The sequence below is a fragment of the Hemicordylus capensis genome, chromosome 2 (genome assembly GCF_027244095.1).
Source record: "Hemicordylus capensis ecotype Gifberg chromosome 2, rHemCap1.1.pri, whole genome shotgun sequence".
Classification (NCBI taxonomy): domain Eukaryota; kingdom Metazoa; phylum Chordata; class Lepidosauria; order Squamata; family Cordylidae; genus Hemicordylus; species Hemicordylus capensis.
The window spans coordinates 397,242,573-397,263,604 of record NC_069658.1 but is presented as its reverse complement, the minus strand read 5'-3'; the positions used below and the strand labels follow the sequence as shown (position 1 = coordinate 397,263,604).

Below are 21,032 nucleotides of genomic sequence, written 5' to 3'. Positions count from 1 at the left end.
CAGCCATCTTCAAGGTCATAGACTATGTGGCTCTTTCTCTGCAGGCTCAGCCATTTGTATACAGTGGTGACCACACAGCCAATTGTAGTCTCTCACAATTACTTACATATAGCTGTGACTAAATGGCCAACTGCAATTCTTACTTGCAGAACTGCCCTGAAAATGAAGAGTTCACTGGTGCAGTTTTAAATGGGCTTGACGCTTAAGGGCAGAGCCTTACACAAACAGCATATTACACAGAGCAGTGTCTGCCGGATTTATATCATCAGTGGCCACCATGCCATGGGGTGCATGTGAGGAGTGAGCTATCATGGCAGCTCACACAATAAAAAGAGGCTTGGGGTTCAAGCTGTTTATTTTTTGAGCGTTGGACGTAAAATAAAAAATGCACAGGTCAGTGGCATTCTTTGGTCTCAATACATTTCTAAGCAACGGTTTGTGGACTAAGGAACAGCCCACTGCTTGAGGTGAGACACAAAATGCCCCCTTTGCCAGCTTGCTGATGCAGTGCCACCCCTTCCCCCCCCGAGCACATTCTTCTGGCCTTGCCCCCTGGTGCTGCCCCCCCCCCGGGTGTACTGTGCCTGCTTGCCACATCCAGATCCACCTCACCCGTGCCTCACTTGGTTCTGCTGCTGCTGCTCCCGTTCATTTGTTCACCCATATGTCCTTTGCTGCCTTCTCACCAGAGAAGGGAGCTCCACGAAGGATCTCTCTGGTAAGTGCATTCCCAGGGAGACAGTGAGCAAGTGAGCTGGAGTGTCAGTGGCATGGAGAGGATGACGGGCAAGGCAAAGCACCACCTCTCGTCCCTCCCCTTCCCAGGCAATGCTCTGCCCTGCATCCCATTCATCTCTCTATGCCACTGCCATTCCTCCCCTCTTTGTTCTTCCAGCGTTAGTCTCCATTTTGTCTCTCCAGAGATGGCGGATCGTTTTGGTTTCTTTCTTCAGTCATGAGATACAGCTGAAATTAAGCTGCAGCCTTTTTCACATTTGTTTGTAAACTTTTCTTTAAATAAATCCTTGTAGTTCTTCAGTACTAAAAAACTGCCTCAAGACCTCTTGCTTTGCTGCTTTCTCACCAAACTGGTTTTGCTTTGCTATTTGGGGACAGAACTGCCATTCTTCCCCTACAGCCATATGGTGGGGGATGGGACAGGGCTCATTTGCTTTTTCATGGTCAACTTGCCATCTGAAGCCATTGCTTCATTTAACCTCAGGGGGGTGGGGGCTGTGATGAAATGATGCATGGAGCAGGACTATTTTTATGTAAATTAGCTTGGAGCAGGGGTGGAGCCACCATTGGGCAAACAGGTACAAAGAACCTGGGCCGCCACCAATCAGGGGCCATGCCTTGTGCCCCAGACACGGCCCCTGCATCTGATGTCAGATGCAGGGGGGTGATTTCACTCCCAAATGGGGCCATGTGTCCCCGTTTGGGAGCGAAATCGGCCGGTGCTGTGTTTGCAGCATGACCGGAATGACTCTCCCTGCCTTTTAAAGGAGTGAAACCATGACCCCGCAACTGACATCAGACGTGGGGTGTGTGGGTAAATGCTCCCTGCGTCTGACATCAGACGGACGGGGCGGGGCGGGGTGGGGCCGTGGTAGAGGCAGCACTCGGGCTGGCGCTTGGCTCCCTCCGCTGCTGGCTTGGAGCACAGTGAAGCTGTCAATCACGAGTGGCAGTTAGAATGTGACAGTTGGGAGTGAGCAGTAGAGAGAGGAGGAGTGGATTTTTGGGTCTGGTAAGAAGCAGTCTCAAAGGGAGATGCTCTAAGACTCAAAGGTTTAAAGCAGTCTGCATTAAGACTGGGAGTAAGACATTCTATAGTAAAGACTGGATGAAGACAGTCTAAACAAAGATTGGGTGAGAAACAGTCTCACCCAACAGACCGGGTAAAAGAGACAGTCCTAGGCATTGGAATGAGACACTGAAACCCATTGGAACTGGGTTTAAGTTTTAAGAACTAAGTGTTAAGATTCTTAACACTTAACTTAAGAAACCAAGATTCTTAACTAAGAAACTAAGTTTCTAACTAAGTTAGAAACTTAGTTGCTAACAAAAGCTTAGTTTCTAACAAACTAAGATTCTCAACTTAAGAAACCAAACTCTGTGTAAAGCAACAACAGCAACATTGTAACTAAGCAAGACAGCAGCCCTGCTTGATAGCAGTGTACACAAATCTCAGAAATCATCTTTAATAAATTTTGTTCTTGTTTTGTTTAAAACACCTCTGACTAAGTCATTCCTGTCAGCAACCTACCCCACGTCTTCAAGGTCATGTTATCAGCATAAGAAACCCTAAGCATTACAGAGGCTTCATAACAAACAAATGGTGACAGCGAAGATACAGGTGAAGTGAACAAGCCTAGGTAATATTAAAGGTGAAAAACATCTGGAAATAAACTTCACACATACAGCAGAATCAGACCCAAATGCCACAGGGGCCACCTATGCTAAGGAAAGTCTAACAACATCCTCTATTCTGGGACTGAAATATGCAGACTGAAAATATGCAGCCAAGTTTTGAGGAAGGCTTTGGAAGAGCTAGACGTAAAGGTGCTTCAGACGATTTGTGCGAACCACCAGACGGGGTTCAGTGGGGTTCGGCTTCGCCTGCTCTTCCCGCAGACGAGCAGTTGCTTGTTGCTGGGTGGCCAGATCAGCCACTCAGATGAGTGGCTGCGTGAGTTGGGAGCTCCAGGGGTCAGGGGAAGGGGAGCGCTGATGAGTGGCAACCCAGCCCTCCCGAACCCCAGGAAGGCACCGTGTGAGTGCACGGTGCCTTCCTGGGGTCCTCCTCCCCTCCCCCTCACCCAGAGTGTGCCAGCTGCAGCTGACACACGATCCAAAAAACAAGGTTAACCGAGTGCTCCGGTTTTGATCAATCATGAGAATAGCTTCAAAGGTTCTTTAGAACCAATTAGATCTATCTGTCTCATTCTCACAACTCTTATTTCGTATCCTGCTCTCATCTCCCATCATGTTGTGTTATATCCTTATTGCAAATGAAATGAAATTTAAAATGTAAACACTAGTGACCCTTAAGTCTGCAAATATGGGCGGGGGCCTGAAGCCCTTTAGCTTAAGGGCTTTGGAGACCATTAATATTAAATAGATGGATGCTCATCGATTCAGAAAGACCCAGATCACATGCTTGAAAAACTCCCTATGAAAGCAGCATCCACATTTCCAGAACATTAGCTATCCAATAATCTCTTGTACACTGTGCTGATCTCCCTCGTTTGCCACCTCCACAGTCTCCAATTCAACACATTGTCAATTTAGAGCCAAGAGATTTGGTTGATTTGAGCCTTTCTGATAGCCTGGCCTGGGAGCAAACTGATGCTGAAGCGAGAATGGCTTTCAGATAGTATCAGGTGCATGACAAATGAGGAAAATCGAAGTTAGAATGTTTTTTCCCTCTTGGAAAGAGTAAAAATCCCTCTAATCCCTAAGTTCTTCCAAATTCTGCTAGCCTTAGCAGTCCCAGCTCCCTCTCCTAAACGCCTACCATGCAGACCGCTCCAAAAACCACTGTCAGTTTTCATCTCTGCTGGAACACATTTGCCAGCTTTAAGCCTCCTAGTTTGATCAGAGTATTTGTAAGAAAGTGAGAGATTTGCCTTCAACACTCAAAGAAGTGATAATATGATAGAAAAGAGCTAAGAAATGACTCTTGTATTCTTATGAAGAGTGAATAATTCATATATCTATTTTGGAAGCTGAAGCCAAGACAAAATAGTGTTCAGACCTAACCAGATTATTTTGAATATATTTTAAATGTGGATTTCTCTTGTATTTGATCCCAAGCACAGTAGCCTGGATGCATTTGGGAGGAACATTTTGGTTGTAAGTAATTCACACATACAAAGACTGGTGAATACTGTCACACTGAGAGCATTCTGGGAAATTCACTATAAACAGGACACAGAAATTCCCTTCCTTTCCAAGGGTCTTTCCAGAACAGTTTATTGTGTAGTGTAGATGGACCTCAAATATCACCTAATTATCTCTAGTTTCTCCACAAAGAAGAGTGTCAACACTTGTAATCAAAGTGTTATAGATCTTCCCCCTAGGACACTTTTGGGGACCCTCCAAAGATGCCCTTTGCACACTAATTGGGGGGGGGGAGAGTCCGCTGGTACATCATGGCAAGCTCCACCCATGACTAAATGACCCAAGAATCTGAGACTCAGTTGTCTCATTGTTGGGGCCAAAGCCAAGGATAGCTGAGAGGGAGAGCAAGAAGACAGGGAAGTATAGTTTCATTGCTGAGGTGAGGATAAATTCCCTTTCTTGCTAGGAAGCTCAGATGGCTTAGATCAGGGGTGCACACCTCAAATGCCACGATAGGCTGGAACCAACCGTAACTTGGTGTGTGATACTCAAGGTAAATTTTCAGTCCATTAATTATTACATTGAAATTAATTAAGAATATTAATGAATGCAATTATTAGATACTGGTGGATCTTCCTCCCACTGTCAAGGGACCCACAGTTTTAACTGTGGATGGTGGTCAAAAAATAGGCCACCCTCCTCAGTCAGTGGGACACCTGGATGGCATGCCAGCCCCATACAAACACCAAGTTCTCACCTTTCCCTAAACCATTTTTGCTTTCAGGCTGCAAACCTAGACATGCATACATAGGAGTAATAGATACACTGGGTACACTGTGGGATATACTTCTGAATAAATTTCTAAATAAATCTATTTCTGTGGAATGTACTTCTGAATAAATGCATAGATTGGTGGTATAAGGCAGTTTCCAGAGAGGATGACCCCACTCAAGAGAAGAAGGAGCGAACCAAAAGAGTGACCTTCTGCCCTTTTGGGGTATGCTCTGCCTGGGTCTGCTTGATGCTGCTGTTGAAGTCCATCCATTGCTCAAGCAGCAACAAAGGACTTACTTGCTCATTGGTCCATCGCTGCCACATTCATCTCATCTGGTCTCAAGCACCGAAGTGCATTGAGCTGCTGCTGCTCGTCAGCAGGAAAAGCCAAGAGCTTCTAACGGCTCCTGCTATTCCTGCAGGATACTCCTATCTGGGGGCCAGCAAAAAACTACCCACAGGCTGGATCTGGTCCCTGGGTCTTATGTTGTGCAGGCCTGGCTTAGATGGTGTGGTTAGGGGTGGGGCTATTACAGGGTAAGTAGTTATTGCTAGATGCTAGAACCTGTGGCACTAACATGGATGAATCAAGAAGAAGCACCTGAAAATACACTTTTGTTTGATGGCCACCTGCCCCTAGAAATGTATTTTCCTTTTTCCTCTTGTCTATCATTGTAGGCTCTTTTTAAAAGTGCAATTCTCCCACAACTCAAATAACGCATTCAAAGTGTACTAGACAAACATACAGAATTTTACATTTCTGCTTCCAATAACAGAATTAAACGACTGATGTTAGAACATAAGATGATTAGAAAAGCCCTGCTGGATCAATCCCAAGGCCTATCTAGTCCATCATCCTGTTTCACACAGTGGCCGACCAGATGCCTCTGGGATGCCAACAGGCAACAGCTAAGGGGATGCCCTCTCTTCTACTGCTACTCCCCTGCAACTGGTATTTAGAAGCATCTTGCCTCTGGGGCTGAAGGTGGCCTATAACCCTCAGACTCACTGGCGGAGCAGGACCGCCGGTGCCCTGTGTGCGGCCACCGCAGTGGCCCCGCTGATCCCGCCCCTGCATCTGACATCAGATGTGGTGTCATGGTCTGGCTCCCGAACAGAGCCTTGAAGCTCCGTTCTGGATGGGAGTGTAGTTTAACTGCTGAAGGGGTCGCGTGGCTCCTTTGGCAGTTAAACTAAGGCTGGCACTGCTTTCGCAGTGCAGCCCAGGAGCAGCTCTTCCCTGCAAAGGCAGGGAAGAATCACTCCTGGCTGCGCGCTGCGAACGCAGCATCAGCCTTTTAACTCCTGAAGGGGCCATGCGGCCCCTTCAAAAGCTAGTTAGGCTGGCGCTGCGTTCACAGCGTGTAGCCAGGAGCGACTCTTCCCTGCCTTTGTAGGAAAGAGCCGCTCCTAGCTGGTGCTGCAAACACAGCATCAGCCTTAGTTTAGCTCCTGAAGGAGCTGCGCGGTCCCCACTCGGGAGCTAAACTAGCATCCCTGTGTCTGACATCAGACGCGGGGGTGGGTGGGTGTCGGGGCCGTGAGACACGGCCCCTCACTGGTCAGCAGCCCGGGTTCTTTGAACCCGTTGGCCCAATGGTGGCTCCGCCCCTGCAGTCAGACTACTAGCCATCAATAGACCTGTCCTCTGTGGATTTATCTAAACCCCTCTTAAAGCCATCCAGGCTGTTGGCTGTCACCACATCTTGTGCCAGAGAATTCCAAAGGCTGATTATGTGTTGTGTGAAAAAGTACTTCCTTTTATTGGCCCTAAATTCCTGGCTTTCAGCTTCATGAGATGACCCCTGGTTCTAGTGTTATGAGAAAGGGAAAAATTTCTATCAACTTTCTCTATATCATGTATGAGTTTATAGATCTCTATCATGTCTCCTCTCAGTCATCTTTTTTCTAAACTAAAAAGCCCCAGGTATTGTAACCTTGCCTTGTAAGGAAGGTGCTCTAGGCCCCCGATCATCTTGGTTGTCCTCTTCTGTACCTTTCCAGGTCTACAATGTCCTTCTTAAGAGACGGTGAACAGAACTGCACACAGTACTCCAAATGTAGCCACCCCATTGTTTTGTATAAGGGCATTATAATATTAGCAGTTTTATTTCCAAACCCCTTCCTAATGATTCCTAGCATGGAACTTGCCTTTTTCACAGCTGCTGCACATTCTGTTGACACTTTCAACAAGCTGTCCTCCACAACCTCTAGATCTCTCTCCTGGCCGGTCACTAACAGCTCAGACTCCATCAGCATATATGTGAAGGTTTTGCGCCCCCCCCCCCAATATGCATCACTTTACATTTGTTAACACTGAACCGCATTTGCCATTTTGTTACCCCAACTTCTATATCATATATGATTAAATTAAAGAGCACTGGTCCCAGTACTGGTAACACAAGTGTACATTGAATGTACACTTGGAGACTGACTGCATCTATGTTCTTATGCCAACTTAGAAAGTGAATGTCAATAAATGGGATTAATGGGATAGTTTATTTATTTTATATTTTATAGTTGCTTCCCTCACAAACACAAAGTAATCTTATATAGATTTAACTAAGAGTTTATTCAGAAAGAAACTCCATTTTCTCATTCTCCTCTCCCTCCTTTTTCTCATTCTCCTTTCTCTTTCTGACTCTACCCACCACACTCTCTACAGGATCCCCACTGTGACAAACCTTTAAACAACAAAACATAAAGAAAGGATACTGGATAGAATACAACATGGGACTACCCTGGAATAGGTAATCTTAGGACCAGAGGTAACTGAAGACCTCTACTAAAAAACAGTAACAAAAAACACCAATTATCTATTACTGATTATCTACCACTAATATCTGTCCTGTAAGATCCAATGGGTAGCATCCAGACTAATACTCGTGTGCAAGAAGTACTCTTCTGCTAAAGCAAGAGGGAGAGGAGTTATTTTTGCTGGTTCCCCCCTTCCCTATGTAGCTTCCCCATGTAGTCCCCTGAGTTCATTCCTGAAGATCTGCTCTGGAAGGTTCCCAACCATCAGGACTATATTTTCTGAGGAAAGGGAGGGCTGGCAAAAATTAAAAGTGCAATCCTCTGCATGTTTACTCCAAGTGAGTCTGACTGAATTCAGTGGTGCTTACTTTTAAGGATGCATAGGATTATAACCCTAGCCACAGTATTTTCGTTTTCCTTACACCTAATTCATACATGTAGCAACTCAAGTGGATGACCGCTCATAATCTCCCTCTGGCAAGCTATCTGTTTGAGCAGCTCCTCATATAGTTTTGGCAGATTTCAGTCAAGCAAAATCTGGAAACAGAGAATTGTGTAAAATCAGCCATTGTTAAAATCAGCCTGTATTGGGTGGAATGCTGCTTACACAAATGACTTACCTCATGGAATGACATCCATGAAGCTATATTAAAAGTGACTGCCCATATGGGATACCAATGGGGAAGGTTTGTAGCTCAGTGGTACAGCATATGCTTTGCATGCAGACTATCCTAGTATTTAGCACCTCCAGAAAGACTAGGAAAGACCACACCTGAAACCCTGGAAAGCCACTGCCAGTCACTAGAGATAGTATTGACTTAGATGGACCAATGGATTGATTCAGTATAAGGTAGTTTTCTATGTGGGTTGCTGCATTTATGAATTGGGCTTTTGTGCACTTGAAAGAAACACCAAATGACTGAATGCTGATTCTTATGTTGGGCGCTTTGTTAACTCATGAATATGGTCTTTGGGTAGCAATGTACCTCATGAGCAAGGAGCTTAATAAATTTCAGCCAGGCAACTTTCAGACCACAGAAGTTTCCATGAGTGAAATCTAGGAGTGCCCAAATAATCGAATATCTTGAGTAATAATTACTCATGCAAAAGATTTCTATCACTCTGTTTATGAGTTAAGATTGGTATCAAAAGAGGTGAGAAGTATTCTATATTTACAACAACATAACAGGCAGGTGGGATGTCACTTGTTGGGAACTAAGAAATTGTTTCATCGAACAGATCTTCCTTTTAGCGCTTTTCTTTTCAATTCCTAAAGATCTACCTCTCAAAAACTGCAGTTGGCTGTCAACATATTTAATAAATGCTTTCACTGTTCTCTTTGTAGAAGTTGTCCTTTGATAAACTGTAAGCAATTTGAGTCACAAATATGTACACCCACATAAGAAAATACAGGAAATACCAAGAAAGCAAACAAAGTCAAAGATCGGATCTTGCATATTCCATTGTCAGACAGACAATGTCTATTCATAACATTCCATATATTATTTAACATGAGCAATAGACTTCTGGTGCCAAAGGTTATAGAATATAGCATCCTGAGGTGGTGATATGTGCCTCTAACACCTCCATCAAGTCCTGTGGAGTTTCAAGATGTCTCTCGGGAATAGACATCAGTAGGGTTCTACTCATTGTTTCTCCAAAGTCACCTCTGTTTCTTTCCATCACACACTTGACTCATCATTCCCTACCTAGCCTACAGCACTTGTACATTCTGCACAACCCTATGTAGTTTTCTTACCTTAATGGTCTGAGAGTTCGCAGCAGCCTCAAGACTCTTAGCATTCCAAGGATTTTTGTGCCGCTGTCAGACACCATTGATACCAAGATGTCAACAGCAGAGATGAGAACCAGCACCCCATCCAGCACATTCCAACTGCTTCTCAAGTATGCCTTCTCACCAAAGCACAAGCCTAGGGCCACCACCTGCCAAGAGGCCAAATTGCAACAAGTCATGCCTAATTCAGCCAATATGTTGGCAACCTGTTTTGCATGCATTATTTACAGACACGTGACTGCAACTGCATTGGCTTCCCAGTTATAGAAACACCACTAAGCCAATCCTATAAAGTGTTATAGTGTAAGGATCATAAAAATAACTCTGCAGAAACATCCCAGATTGTCCCTCTTAACAGCTGATATATTTTTAATGCAGCTAAAACCTAATTCTGCAAAAGTGTCTACAATAATGTATAGCAGTTGCATAAAAGGAGAGCACACATGATTATTTTTACAGCTGACTGAAGAGAGAAATAGTTAGGGAGTTGCTGACCATATGCTATCCCTGACCACAAGGCTTGCAAATAAATGGCATGTAGAAGAATGAGCCCCCAACAACATCCAAAAGGAAGCCCCTGAGATCTTGTTAATCTCACAAAAAAGAATAGTTGAAATAGTATTTTGCTAGACTTTGGTGGAGGGATTATTTTTCTAGACTTTGGTGGAGGGATTATTTTTCTACCAGTCCTTCAATGAATGTGAAAATTTCAGCTGAGCTCTTAAAACACATCCCTCTGGCTTTGTCTTAGCAAGTAGATCTCGATGGCAAGGTCTTGAAAGAGTGTGTGTCAGATGCAAGGTGAAACAGTGAGAGCAAATCCTTACGGAATCTGCTTCATTTTCATGAAATCATGCAACATAGAAAGCTGCTGAAAAGAGCTTCAGTTTAGTGGGTTAAAGGGTCAAAGGTAGATGCACTGGATTGTAATCATATTCATATCCCAACATTCATAATCTACAAGAAGATCTATATACAAAGAACATCATAAAATGATGCAAAAGTCCCAGAACTCTATGAAATCTACTACCCCACTAACTAAAAGAGGCCCCTTTTCAAGTGATGGCTGTCTTATATTTAGCAGGAGGTGAACAACTGTCCTTATCCAACACCAACACAGCATCCCTCCCAGTGGCTTTTGTTGGTGATGCTGGCGGCAGCACCGCAGGCAGGCCAGTGGTGGTAGTGCAGATCACATGCTCGCTCGCAGTGACTGCACAGGCGCACCGCACGGGGAAGCCAGAAGTGATTCAGCCAGCTGCCATGGAGGTTGGCAGGCAGGCCACTGGGGCCCGCACTCAGTGCCACCACCACCCCACTGCCCGCACACGGTAGAGAACAGGCTGGCGGGCTGCTAGCGGGCCAGGGGTCACATACTCGGCCACCTGACGGTGGAGCAGCATGGGCTGGTGCCAGCAGTGCAGTCACCACCACTTAGACCCCCAGGGGCACTGATAGGACCATTTTGGAGCCCCACCCTCGTGTCAGAGAACCAGACCTCTGCCCGGAAGTCTGGTCCAAAGAGCACCTCTGGTTGGTGTTTCCCTTAGATTTCTTTTTTCCAATTGAAAGCCCCTTTGGGACAGGGAATAATCATCTCATTCCTTCCACTATGTAAACTTCATTGAGAACATTTTTGTCTTTGTTACTAAAAAGCAGTATTATTCTTAACAAACATCAGGCTGAGAAATGGTGATGTACAGGGCTACTCACTGAATGGAGGTTTGAACAACTGTTCCTCAGTAACCAAGCTCAACACTCTAATCACTATACCCTACTGCAGGGATGGGGAACCTTGGCACTCCTGCAGATGTTGGCCTACAATTCCCATAATCCCTAGCTATTGGCCTCTGTGGCTGGGGATTATGGGAGTTGTAGTCCAAAAACAGCTGGAGTGCCAAGGTTCCCCATCCCTGCCCTACTGGCTCTAACAACTGTAGTTATTGTAGTCTACCAAGAGCCAATGAGGTGTGGTAGCTAGAGTTTTCAGATTGCTCTTTGAGGAACGTGTTTAAACCTCCATGCAGCATAGAACTGAGATTTCTCCAGAATGAAATTTGAATGAGAATTTCAGGGTTTTTCCAGGGAGAAAATGAAATTCAAAAAGGACTTTGAGGATTCCTTCCAAGAAGGAATACTGGATAGTGTTTTCAAATGGTTTCTCCAAATGCCATTCAGTGGTGTGCATCTCTTGGGTGCAATGCTTGGAGCCCCTGAAAAGACCCTCAATTCCTTATGTCTTCCTGGGATTTCTGGAAGGAAGATGTGCTTTAGTTGGGGGGCGAGGTGGAACATGCTGGACTGCAGCAAAAGAAACTAGAGTACAGTTGCTGGTCCCTGGCCTCCATCAACAGTGAAGTGCGGTTAAAGAAAGAGCCTGCCCAGCCCAGTAAGTACAGGGGTTGGGAGACTGTGGATGGTATGTGGATATTCAAGCCCACAAATGGAATCTGAGAGGTTGGAGAGCCCAACTTGCATTTGAACTCATGCTCTGTGATCTTTTAAGTTCACTTACATCTCTACTTCAGAATCCTCTTTGGGCCTAATCTACTTCACAGGTTGTTGTGAGGACAAAAGGGGATGTCCTAAGCACACCACCTTGAGTTCCATGGAAGAAGGGCAAGTTATAAACATTAATAAAATACTTCCACTACAATTGAATATTATGGCGTGTAATCAGAACTGAATAACCTATCCTCTGTAAGATGTCATTTCAAATCAACATTAGGGATTTCTTTGGAACTAAATGGACATATGCACACATCCATCCTAAATTCTTCCTGATCTCAAAGGCAGCTATAACACCCTTGACCACTGGTGCTGTTAAAATGTTTCTTTCAGAGTTCCATAGGGAATAACCTCCAATGTCAGTTTGAAAACAAAATGCCATTTGTAGGTACCTCATTATTAGAAGCTCTCAGGTGTAATCTAAGAGATTGCAGTGGACCACTTTATTAAACATATTGAACATATGAAGTTGCCTTATACTGAGTCAAACCATCTAGGTCAATATTGTCCCCACTGAGTGGTAGTAGCTCTTCAGTGCTTTAGACAAGGGAGTTTCCTAGTCCTACCTGGAGATGCTGGGGATTGAATTTGGGACCTTTTGCATGAAAAATATGTGCTCCACTACTGAGCTATGCTCTCTTCCCAAAGGGGATCATCTATACAGGGATACCTTTACTTCTTGGTCACGTTCCAGGATGTTCACAAATTCAGTGAAGGCTTAAGCACTGATTTGTTTGTAGGTATATGGTATGTAATTGTATGCTTAAGCCCCACTGAAATAAATGGGAGTATATACTTTGATTGCAAAAGCATGAAATTATCTGAATTTCTCACTTGCACTATTAACATCTGCCAAACTGGTAGAATTGATACTGCACTTATGTTCTACAGCACAGAAACTAGAATTTGTGCAGAATGCAAAATCATGAACATTAAAAGCTTTTCTGAAAAGCATTCATTGGGTATATATGAGTTCCAAGCACATGGAGGTTCTGCATGGACAAGGAATTCTCTATTTAGTTCAACTAAATGTTATAGCTGGGCAGTGGGTGAACTTGTTTGAAGTTGGGACTGGGGAGCTGAGCAAGGAACCAAAAGTAGTGGGATAAATTAGGAGGCAAAGTGAGAGTCACAGTCAGAGCCAGGGGTCGAAGCCAAGCAGACAAACTGGAGAACAAGATCAGAAAGCAAAGTGAGAATTAAAGCCAAAGCCACAGATCGCAGCCATGCAAACAAAAAGGGACTGCAGAATACAATGCAAAAGGAACAGGATGGCCTTGATACTGAGACAAAGCCTTGGCCCAATCAGGAAGCTTTATATCCTTTCTAATCCAATAGGTAGCACAGTTGGGTGGGGCCAGTTCAGGGCCTGAAAACGCTATATTCAGGTCAGGCTGTTACAGTTCAGAAGTCTGCCACACGAGGCAGCTGTATAAAGAGTCTATGACTCTCAGTCTTACTACAGGAAGTTCCTCACATGTGTCTGGGGCAACCCTACAAATGCACCCCCATTTTGCATATTGGGCTGTTCTAATAGGGAAGCCCATGCCCACTGCAAGATCTGGGTGTGGTTTCCATGGTTCAGAGAGCCAAAAGTTCATTTACCTTTATGGTCATTTCAGCCAGGAAGATTGCCGTGAAAATATAGTTGGAGAGTGTGAGGAAAATTCGTTCCTATTAAAAGAGAGAGAGAGAGAGAGATGCAAGATTTTAACAATTTCATTTACTAAGCTGTACATACATACCTGGTAGCTACTGAACATTTTCTTGCTTTCATGCTGAAATACCCACCATCATTTGCTACCAAAGAAGCGAAAAAAGCCCAAATATGTATATTGTGAGATTTCTCTGTGTAAACCACCCTGAGCCATTTTTGGAAGGGCAGTATAGAAATTGAATAAACAAACAAACAAACAAATAAATAATTGGGACCCTTTGCATTTTCTAAGGTAAGTATCTGTTTTAGCACCATGGACAGCTGCCAGCTCTGTCCTGTATTGGGGTAGAGACTATGCAACCCATTTTACTCCAGGAGAAGCTATTTTTTTCTGTGTGATCTTCTGCCTCTGTATTCCTAGAATTAAGAGTTCTACCCTGTTACCTTTAAAAAGAATTTCAAAATACACTGAGACGTTTGACAGAAAATAGAAGGCATTGGAAATGGTGAACAGCATCCATACTAAGCTGCTCAGCAATACTGCTCAGGAGTTACTCTATAGGACTACTTAATTTCAACAGGACGACTGAGGAATAATTTAATCTCTCTCACTGTGTTGCACATTTTAAGGAATATTGGGATATGTTTAAAATACTATTGAAGGTCTTGGCAGTGTTACCTATTTTACAAATAAGCTGAACATCAGCCTTTGGTGGCATGTGGTAGGAAGCAGCTCCTGCAAAGGGAGGAAAATCTAGATCCATCCCACCCTTCTATCTGCCACAGTGCAGCTATTGTCCATCTCACCTTCCTTCATACCTCTCACTGTGCAAAGCTGCACTTCATAATCTATATCAGTAAGGGAAATAAGATAGATATGAAAGTAGCCTTATTTCTTTTGACGAAAGTCACATGTGTTTTCCTCCCCTCCCAACAAGCAATGGGAGGATTTAGTGAAAACACTAACACTACAGAGAGAACACTGGCAAATTCTGGTGCCCTCGCAAACAAACAAATAAATCTGTTCATTTACAAATATACAGGCTGAAAGGACATTATAGAGGCACAATTGCAAACAGAGAGACTGTTAGTTTCAAAGGAATATTGATCTAGGCCCCAGGCGTGAGCACACAATACCAAAATACTCTTTAAGCCTTCTTTCCAGCAACTAACACAGCCAATATCAAACTTAACTTTTTCTCCAGCCCTAAAACTTAACTTTTTCTCCAGCCCTACATGGCGATTCTCTTTTATTTAGCAGGGGGAGAGTAACTGGCCCTATCAACCCCCAGCACAGTACTTCCAGTGACTGTTGCTGGTGTCTATCTTGTTTCTTTTCAGATTGTGAGCCCTTTGGGGACTGGGATCCATTTTATTTATTTATTTATTATGTCTCTGTGTAAACTGCCCTGAGCCATTTTTGGGAGGGCGGTATAGAAATTGAATGAATGAATGAATGAATGAATGAATGAATGAATAATAATAATAATAATAATAATAATAATATAATAGCTGGCCATTTTCTCCAGGGAAGCTGCACATTCTCTGCTTTAGGGTGAATTTCCCTAACCTGGATAATTAACGCTCCATTGAGAAAACAGTACCAAAAGCTATTCACCTGGTCATTAAACATTATACAGCTTGGAGTTGCCCTTATTTAGGGAGGAGGAATTATCTAATTAACCTTCCCACCCTCTTGCACTAAATTATAGGCGCGGGCATTGCCTCAGAGTTGGAGGAGGAGGAGGGAAGCATAGTCACTCCACTCCTTCACCTATCAGCATGAACAAAGGTCTGAGCTCCACTCCAGGAGTCCACGAGACCAACAAACCCCATCCCTTCTTATCATCTCATCTTCAGCAGCCCCTGACTTAAATAAAGCCCTACATTTAGGACACTCCTTCTCCCTTCCAAGTTGTTTCTCCTTCTTCCCGGGCCAGGCAAATGGATAGGCCACTCAATCCCTGGCCTCCCAAGGGGCCTTTTCCCCCAACTCCACCCCCTTCGCTAGCATTTCCACACAAGGCTGCAGCTGTGGAGCTGATATAATCACCATTCCATCTCCACCCTTCTGCTGCCTCTTGGGCTGCATCTGCCCAACCCCCAGCAGCTGTTACCTGCCTCTCTGAGCCCTTCCTGACTCCTGAAAGGTAATTACTGGGTTGTCCTGGCACCTGGAGCCCTCTGCTTCTCTTGGCACACCACTGTTTGACTGGGTAAACAACTCTGTCTCACAGAGGCAGGTAGGAAACCATGACAGGAGTAAAGAATTCATGCCAGGGGCCCAGTAATAAAGCACCTCCTTTGAAGGTCCAATGCCCAAGCCCTTGAATCTCCAGATAGACTCAGTCTGAAACCCCGAGGAGTGGCTGCTAGTCAGTACAGGAACTACTGACCTAGACTAACCAGTTATTTGACTCTGTATAAAATGGCTTCATATATGTATATGTTCAGAATGAAGCAAGAGAAGCTAAGTTTGTTTTTAAAATTTGTAGCCTGCCCCAAACTTCCATCTCTGGGAAGTTTACAACAACATCAAACAGATAAAAAATAAAGACCTTAAAACAATTTAAAATCACAGTCCTGTTAAAAAGCTTGAGTGAAAAAAGAAATCTTTAGAGACTTTTTTAAAGTTGTCAGAGATGGGGAGGCTCTTATTTCAGCAGGGTGTGCATTCCAGAGTCTTAGGGCAGCAACAGAGAAGGCCTGTCCTTGTGTAGCCACCAGACGAGCTGGTGCCAACTACAGATGAAACTCTCCAGATGTCCTCAATGGGCAGTGGGGCTCATGGCAAAGAAGAAGCAGCAGCTTATGATTGTTTGTACATCACTATAAACATGCAAAGTGTCTTCAAGTCCTTTTCTAATTCATTTTTTTCATTACTAACAATTTAATAAAAATACATTTCCACAATTCATGTATATAAGAACCTTGCTATTATTATTCTTCCCATTTGATAGCTAGGTAGTGGAGGAGGTAGTTTGTTTGTTTATTTTTTACCTAAGGACATCTTGGGAGTTTATAGCGGAGATGAAATTCCTAGGTTTCCAAGCTCTAAGGATATATATTTTCTAGATAACAGCAGTAACTGGGGGAACTATGCTTTGTAATGACAATAATTAAATTACACTTTGATCTCTTTGCAAGCTCTAGTGATGATGATGAGAGAGAGAGAAAGAGGCAACAAAGATAAAATACTACTGAAAACGCAAATGTGCTAGATCACGATTTATATAGGGATGACTCAGGAATCAGCAAATAGCCACTTTCCATGCTGGTGTTCATAATTAATCACATCTTACAGACTCCTGCTGTGACCACACAAGCCTCACTAGGTAAACATCACCAGGCAGCCTCCATACAAATCCTGCACAAAAGACGGCTCTACAAGGTCAGCAAGCATGCCATGGGGATGAGCTGCTGGAGGACCGGATAAGGCCCTGCTTTAGGGGCTGCAGATAAAATGTTAATAGCCGGCAGAAAAGGTTTGGAATACTGAGACTCCTTTGAGCAAAGCATGCAACAATTTCCAAGTGTAATCTCCACAGTCCACAGACACAACCCCCACGAAAGAAAATGTGCATTATCTAGTGGCAATGTGCCCCCTCCTCGAGCGCTATGACAAGCTGGCTGGATCTGGGACAGCAAGAGAACTGGCTTGAGGCAGTTAGAAATTCCACATCTCTGAAGGCAAAGAATAATTATTTGAAACAACTGAAGCTCAAATAATATCTCTTTCGAGTTCTAGGCAAGAACTCTGTCATCTGGAGAAGCGTGTGCATGAATCCTGGCTGCCTTTTGGGCTCTTGCACTCCCCGCATCCCAGCACCTCCCAAGAGGACTTTGTTGGCCCCATAGTTCATGATCCATTTCCTCTTTTGTCCTCTCTGTGATATTTGTTTCCATGGCTGTGTGCTCCTCAGTGCTCCTTTATTCAAGACCTCTCCAGTCTGTGCACACTTGCCTCTCTCAAGTCTTTCATTTCAAGCAAAAGCTACATTGCTTCTCTCATCCTCAGCATCTGCAGCATTTCTTTCCCCCTCTTTTATCCTGGTTCTCATTTAAGCCTCCTGGTTTTCTTACTTCACTGTTCCAAACATGCCACCCTCACAGCCTCTCTAATTCCACTTCAAAATCTTTTAATCTCTTATCCATCTTTTCACCTCAATTTTCCTATTGTCCCCAGACCGAGACCCTGCCCAGACTGGTTGCTCCTTAGGGCCAGACTTGTTTTCTCTTGATCATATCTGCCCCTCAATCCTTCTTTTCCTCTGACTGATAAACAGGTTTTTGTGTGAATCTTCATGACTTGTGTGCTGTACTGACAGGCACCACCTTGAAAACCTAAGATGGTTTATCCTTAAATAGCTAATTCTAGAATTAGCAAAACATCTTTGTCTCTTTAGCAGGTCCTGCATGCAAAGAACAATGGGAAAAATCAACCAAACCAGTCTTTTTGTGTGTTTGTTTTTAATGTGTGTAACAGTTTCCTAACAACCTTCCTGACAATATGTAATATGAAAAAAGTTTTTTTTTTTAAAGGCATCTGAAATTTAATAATGGCCTGTGAGCTCAAAATAGCTATTGCCCCTTCTGAATCACTCATGCAAGATTCATTTTTAAAAGCAAGTTAATGTAGAGCAGTGTCAATGCTTGCTCATTAAAAGGGTGTTGTTACTCGAGGGGATTCATACAAAGCCCTGTTCAACAAAAGTTAAAAAAAATCCCATTTTTAATGAAGAGCACATTTAATTAACACACGTGTCCAGTTTCTGCAATTTTTTTTTTAAGCCAGAAAAACCCAGGCCCACAAAATTGTTGAATGCAACCACTCTATGTGGCCCATGCAATCATCTAAAACCCAAATTCTTGCGCAAACCTTGGTTTTGGAGCACCTCATGTTCGAAGTGGTTAACCCAGTAAACCTATGCGCACTTTGGGAGGCATTCCCTTTAAATCTTTAGGATTTACTTCTCTTAAATTGGGGAGGGCCTGTAATTCATTTAAAGAAGATGTGTTCCACATGCAGAGGTCCCAGGTTCAATCCCTGGGATCTCCAGACTGGAGGTGTGACAGCCTCCGGCCTGAAAACCCTGGAGAGCTGCTGCTAATCAGAGCAGACAATGCTGAGCTAAATAGAACAGTAGTCTGACTCAGGATAAGGCAGCTTCATATATCTTCAGAAAAGGCAGGAGCTGAGCTACATCTCTGGGAATCTGACAGTCCAGGGCTACAGTCTGAATATGGCCATGTTAGAGAAGCAACCCAATAGTAGTGTGCGTGGTCTGTCAGCCTTTCTATTTCTGTTTTGCCTCTGAAACTGCAATCCTAAGCATACTTACCAGGATGTAAGCCCCATTTAATTCAGTGGGACTTATGTCCGAGTAAACATGCATAGGATCAGGCAGCAAGAAACTGAAATAAAATAATAGAACAGTCAGATTAATGTGCTTATCTGGTTGGCATTTGATTGACAGACTCTGTTGCTATGAAGATCCAGCTTGAAAAAGCACTATGCAAATCTATCAAAACAAATGTTTCAGGGAAATAGAATGAAGTTGTCTGTTCATATTAAAACAGAGATGAAAAACAAAGAGAAGAAAAAGAAGTGCAAAATGAGCCCTCCCTTCCCGCAACTTTCTGCTCCCCTCCCTCCCACCAAATGCCAATGCAGAACAGATGGAAAGGACCAAACACCAACGTTACACCAGAAAAGCAAAAGTGCTTAAATGTTTACTGGAGAAGAACATTGTAACAGATGCCATAGTTGTGTCAAGTATTAAAGCAAGCTGACTGTGCCTTGGAAAACAGGATACAAAAAAAGGAAGTCTTGATGTCTTCAGCATATGGATGATGTGCTTGGGTATTTCAGAGTGGAATGAAAGACAGTTTGGCAGAGGCAGAGCAAAAGCTGGGAAAGCCCTTTTTGCCCATGGTTGGAAAGGAGCATTTATTGCTCAAATTAATAACATGCAGGTGAACTTAAAATAAAATGAAATAAAAACCCAAAAACCCAAACCCGCAAACTATAAACAAAGGAAGCCTGATCTTTGCTTATGGACAAAATAAAGAGCAGAGAACAGAGGCAGGGGAAGTAAGAGCACATTCCACATAAATGCAAATATGGAGTCAGTTGCAGATCAGTAATGTGCACAATCAAGTTGTGAGAGGCAGCAAATCAACAGGATGTACCAAGATGGGAACTGAAGCCTGTTTTGCCTCTGAATGTGCAAGCCATAAGAGCGTGAAGTAGGAGTGTGCACAAAACCGGCTTACCTGGTTCAGTTTGACTCAGCTGCACCAGACTCGAACCAGACCAGGCATGTTCGGTTTTGTGCATCCCTGAAACACCGCCCCCCCCGCCCCGGTTTGGCCCAAGTTCAAGGCGGTCCGGGGTTAGAAACATTTAAAAAAATTACTCACTGCTGGTCCGGGGGTAATTCTGCTGCCTCTGGGGGTTGGTGCTGCAGCTGTGTGGGCAGGGGAGTCTCTGAAGTTTTCCCCTTCCCACACCAGCCTCCCCCCAATTTGGCCTATTTTTGGGCCTTTCGGGCCCCCTCCCAGCTCACGGTGGTCATTTTGAAGGCAACCGTGCATGTGCATGGGCTATTTGCATGTAATCACCATTGTGAGCTGGGAGAGGGCCAGAAAGGCCCAGAAATGCGGCAAAATTACCTTGGGCCTGGCAGCGAGTTATAAATCATATATATTTTTTAACTTTTCAGAGCTTGGAGCCGGCCTGGGTAGTTCGGCTCAAGGTCGAGCCAAACTGGGCCTGGCTCGAGGGAGAACCATCAAGTCAGCCCAGCTTGATGGCAAACCGGCTCAACCTTGAGCTTGAAGCAGTGATTAGGACTTGGCTGGAGAGCTAGCTTAGGAATTCCACATGCAGAATACTATGACTCCCTGTGCACTTTTTTCTCTGTCCCCATAATGCCTGCTCAGTCTGTACATTTGTATTTAAAAAACCCAACAGATTACTATGATAGCACCATGGCACTTTCCAGATCAGACACTACAACGTCACTATGTGGCCTTCAATACTGCCTGTGTTTCTACACTGCAGTCCCTGCACTGTCAGCAAGGTTACATTCACATTTCTGATGCCTTCTTTCAGGTTGTATCTTTGTGGTACAGCGCTACAATGTTGTTAAAAAAAAAAAAAGCCATATTTTCCCACTGCAGGCTGGTTTGTGCAAGCTAGAAAAGGCTGAACCCCCTGCTGGTGGCTTTGCACAACAACCTCTTTTTACAGTTTCAAAACATTTCAAACAATTCTGCCAAGCCGAAGTAAACTACCACTGAAAAGTGCCCAATTCTCTCCTCCTAAGAAAATGTATCCTGGAAACTTTCCCACCACTTGGGGAATGGGAACTGTGAAGAAAGGCACATAGAAGACAAGAGTGTCTACACCAGGGAGGAGTTCAGAAATTTAATCCCCAACCGGGTGAAGTACCAGTCCTCTGGGCTTGGGGGCAAGCGGAGACAAGAGAGGGAGAGAGGTAGCCAGGGTGAAGCAGAACAAGAGCATCAAGCACCAGACCTGTGGCTCATTTCTCATCCCGTGCCCCCGCCCCACAGCTTGTTTGCACTGGATTTATTTATTTATTTATCTAACATATTTTTATACCACCCAAAACTTATGTCTCTGGGTGGTTTACAAAATAAAAACAGAAAGTAAAACATTAGTTAAAA

At 44.0% G+C, this 21,032-nt stretch overlaps 1 protein-coding gene across 4 annotated transcripts in view; it reads right to left on the bottom strand.

Moving 5' to 3' along the window:
* CACNA1G (calcium voltage-gated channel subunit alpha1 G) overlaps positions 1-21,032 on the bottom strand; it is a 492,338-nt gene that overhangs the window by 97,937 nt on the left and 373,369 nt on the right. For all 4 annotated transcript variants that reach the window (XM_053297969.1, XM_053297972.1, XM_053297970.1 and 1 more), the window contains 2 exons: positions 13,286-13,354; positions 9,137-9,321 (listed from right to left, as the gene is read on the bottom strand). In XM_053297969.1, coding sequence (XP_053153944.1) covers positions 9,137-9,321; positions 13,286-13,354 — 254 coding nt within the window. The remainder of the gene's footprint in view (positions 1-9,136; positions 9,322-13,285; positions 13,355-21,032) is intronic.